The sequence below is a fragment of the Propithecus coquereli genome, unplaced genomic scaffold (assembly GCF_000956105.1).
Source record: "Propithecus coquereli isolate 6110/MARCELLA unplaced genomic scaffold, Pcoq_1.0 Scaffold71, whole genome shotgun sequence".
NCBI lineage: Eukaryota > Metazoa > Chordata > Mammalia > Primates > Indriidae > Propithecus > Propithecus coquereli.
The window spans coordinates 2,930,505-2,934,227 of NW_012153174.1; the positions used below are offsets into that span (position 1 = coordinate 2,930,505).

At 40.2% G+C, this 3,723-nt stretch overlaps 1 protein-coding gene across 1 annotated transcript in view; it reads left to right on the forward strand.

The window, feature by feature from the left end:
• The window catches only part of TOX (thymocyte selection-associated high mobility group box), a 312,563-nt gene that overhangs the window by 264,994 nt on the left and 43,846 nt on the right, over positions 1-3,723 (forward strand). The window contains exon 4 of the mRNA XM_012661394.1: positions 1,320-1,601. Coding sequence (XP_012516848.1) covers positions 1,320-1,601 — 282 coding nt within the window. The remainder of the gene's footprint in view (positions 1-1,319; positions 1,602-3,723) is intronic.

Genomic DNA, 3,723 nt, shown 5'->3' on the forward strand with positions numbered 1-3,723 from the left:
GACTCCTAGGAGAGCTCATGGTGGAGGCAGTAAACCTATTACAGAGGAGAGCACAGGCACACAGGGGCGCCCTGAACAGCTGCAATTTCAGTTTTAGATGGATCGAACTAGATCGGTAAAAATAACTGAGAGAAATGATTCTGTTATTATAAGACAAAAACAAAAACTGTGACTAGTTTACTTAATTGGTCTTCAAAGTATTTCCACGTCACAATAACATTTTCAGACAGGTAATAACTAAACATCTGACACTGTGTGGGATTCTCTTTTATAATGAAAGAGTAAGAAAACATTATTAATTTGATTTTACAGTTCCGACATGTAACTTTAGCCATATATCTTTTTTCCCCCAGTTTTCTTTTTTTTTCTCTCTTGTTTTGCACACCCTCTACCTGCCCGAATTCCCCAAGCTCCCTCAGAGTGGAAAAACTGAGCTGCCTCTGTAAGCACCACAAAATATTCCCCATTACTTTAAGTTTGAAAATGCCAAAGAAATGTTAAGTGAAATCTACCATTCTCCTTTTATACAACACATTTGACCTCTAGATACCTTAAGAGCTTCATCCTCCAATGCTTTTAATTCTAATCCTTACAAAGACAAAATTCATTGCTTGAATTACAAGAGTGGGTCTCATTAAGGCTAAAAAAACAGTGACCCAGATAGCATAAAGGAATAATATGGTGACCTTGCAACTTTAGAGCTTTACTTTCAAATCTGACTGTGTAGTCATTTCAATAGTCAATTAATCAAATAGTGAATGCCGGCCTGTAAGTGTTTGAGTTTGGTAGTTAGAAGATCATTTTGGCCAGTACTACTTTATAAAGATTTAAACTAAAAACAACAGTGTACTTACTAACTCCCAAAATCTTTCTTAAATAATCAAGATAAACTGAAAAAGGGTTTAATGAATTGCTGTGAATGCTGTAATCACTAATAATTACATAATTTTGACAGACACTCTAATGAGCATCAACATTTTGAAGCTTATAGCATATAAATATATTGCAATTATGACATAATGTATAATTATATATTAATGATCCATGTCTACATTTCATTAGTACAGAAAGACTGTAAATACAATTAATCATATCTTGAGTAATGAAATGTGATATCAAGTGAATCCACAGATTTTATTGTCTTGATATTCTTTTGGTGTCCTTTAGGGTGATATATACTGTCAGGATTATTTTACCCTGGAGAAAATAAATGTGTGTGTGGCTCAGCGAGACATCCTGCAGTCGAAAGAATTAAAAAAAAAATTTTTGCCAGAAATGTGTTTGTGAAAATTTATTTCTTTCCTATTCATTCATTGTAGATGCAAGATATACGGAACCCGGAAGGAGCTCAGTACAGCTCCCATCCTCAGATGGCGGCCATGAGACCGAGAGATCGGCCCGCAGACATCAGGCCGCAGCCGGGGATGATGCCGCATGGCCAGCTGACCACCATCAACCAGTCGCAGCTGAGCGCCCAGCTCGGTTTGAATATGGGGGGCAGCAACGTTCCCCACAACTCCCCATCTCCGCCCGGAAGCAAGTCTGCAACTCCCTCACCGTCCAGTTCAGTGCATGAAGACGAGGGCGATGAGACCTCTAAGGTATGAACAGGGTATTTTTTAGGGCCGATGGGAAAATATTCTTTGGCCCCTTCCTTGGCCTGTGGTGGGCGCGAGTTCATATATCAACCAAATGAGAAGCATTGGTAGGCAACGTACACTTTGTCAAGGAAGCATGAGATTGCAAACTGAACGGACTAAACCACCTGCTTGTCCAATTATACTTTTAAGTTCCTCCTGAACCCTTTAAATACAGATGTATTAAGCATAAAAGTTGTTTGCACCCACAAAAGATAGGGTCTGTGTAGTGAGTAAGGCACTCAACATCCAGAATGAAGCCCAATTCACCACTCCTTCATAAACGTCTATTTCAATGTAACCATTTTATTTTAAGAGGCAATCTCCCCTGGGTAAAGTGAAGGCACTGTATGTGTATAAGGTCACGGTTAGATGAAACCTTTGCGATCGCCCGACCTAACAATTTCATACTGAGAATGAGGATGGTAAGTGCCAGGGATATAAGATGACTCCCTTCCTAAAGCAGAAACCGGGGTGTTTCGTTGCATACTTTTTGATAACCCCCTGCCAATAAGGTTGTCTCTCTGTCTGTCAGTCCTGGCAGTGTCATTCTTTGAAGCTATCTGGATGGGGAGATGAGTCTTAAATGCCCTTAGACTGGAAAATTAGCTGCAGCAGGGAGTCAATTTGTTTCTTAAAGTGTTAGAGGCAACTTTTTAAAATGCACGAAAACTGAGTACACTCTCACTCTAAGACACCAAAGTTATCTTTTCATTGCCTTGATTATCAGTCAAGCATCTTCCAGATTCAAGCCAGTGAGAAGGACTCTCGTGCCTAGTTACTGTGAAAAACACTTGCTCTTATGTTAGTACTAGATAGTCCTCTTTTAAAAAAAAAAAAAAATCTTACTAACGAATACTCACTTGAGTCAGCCACTTTGTTTTCTTTTCACCTGGGGGAAAATTTTGTTTTTGAGAAATTAAACTGTCAAGATGCTACCAAAGGCAGCACTGTGGGGTCTTGATATACACACTTAACTTTCCAATAACTCCACTGATTTTTTCAAAGGTCCAGCTAAATAGTGATTCATCTATTTATGTAGCCTGATGACCAAGACAAGACTGCTATATTAACTATATTTTCTTATTTTTTTGATCTTCTGGCATTTGGGGCCTTGATCGTGAAGAGATGACTCCTTTCACAGCTAGCTAATTCCTAGAAACAGTGAATGGCTCCCCTGCTTGCCCCCCTTTGACATACAAACCAACCAATTCAGAGCCGCACCCCAACCATCCTTTGTCAAACTCTCACACACCAAGCCAGCATTCCCCCTGCCCCATGTCACACCGAGGCGAGGTATTGAACAACTGGGGATCACTCCCTACAGCCCAGAGCCTGCCGAAATTATTCAAACTATCCAACCCAAGCATGCCTACCCTGCCTCACCCATTCCTTCCCGCAAAATCCCCAATAAAAGCTCTGGGCATGCCTTGCCCTTGCCCTCTTTCTGCCACCTGGCCAACCTGGGTGCTTCCCCACGTGACCCTGCATGGTGTACTGCACCTCTCTTCTAGGGATCTGGGTATAAACTTCGTAACAATCATTCCCATGCCTGCTGTCTTTCTATACCTGATTAAAACAAATCCCAGGTATGCTTTAGAACAGCTGCTCGGCAGACATCATTGCCACGCCAATCCCTCCACTGCCGCTGTGTCTCCCGTTGTCAGTGAGACAGTCTCATGAGTTAGGGAAAAAGGCAAGAGGAGACTAATTGATATCACATAAATAATTTACTGGGCTAGTGAAAGCCTGTCCTTTAACTGACCACATAGAGGGAAAAATAATTTTCTTTAGAAAATATGGATTATTCTAATGGTACCTAACAGCCAGTGAGTACCTGGACCTAAATGTGAACACCAAGAATTTGTTTGCAGTCAGTGATTTAGATGTTAGATTATGCATGGATAATTCACATCAATTTCCTAAACAGAGATGATACGTACTATATTGTACAGGGAAAAATTAATCTGTTCATAGTAAAGATCCATTTGTGCATCTGGATTATATCTTTATCAGTGTCCATTACTGACATTTCAGGAAATTAAATACAAAATTAGTAGCATCTTCTGACAGTAAATTTTATACA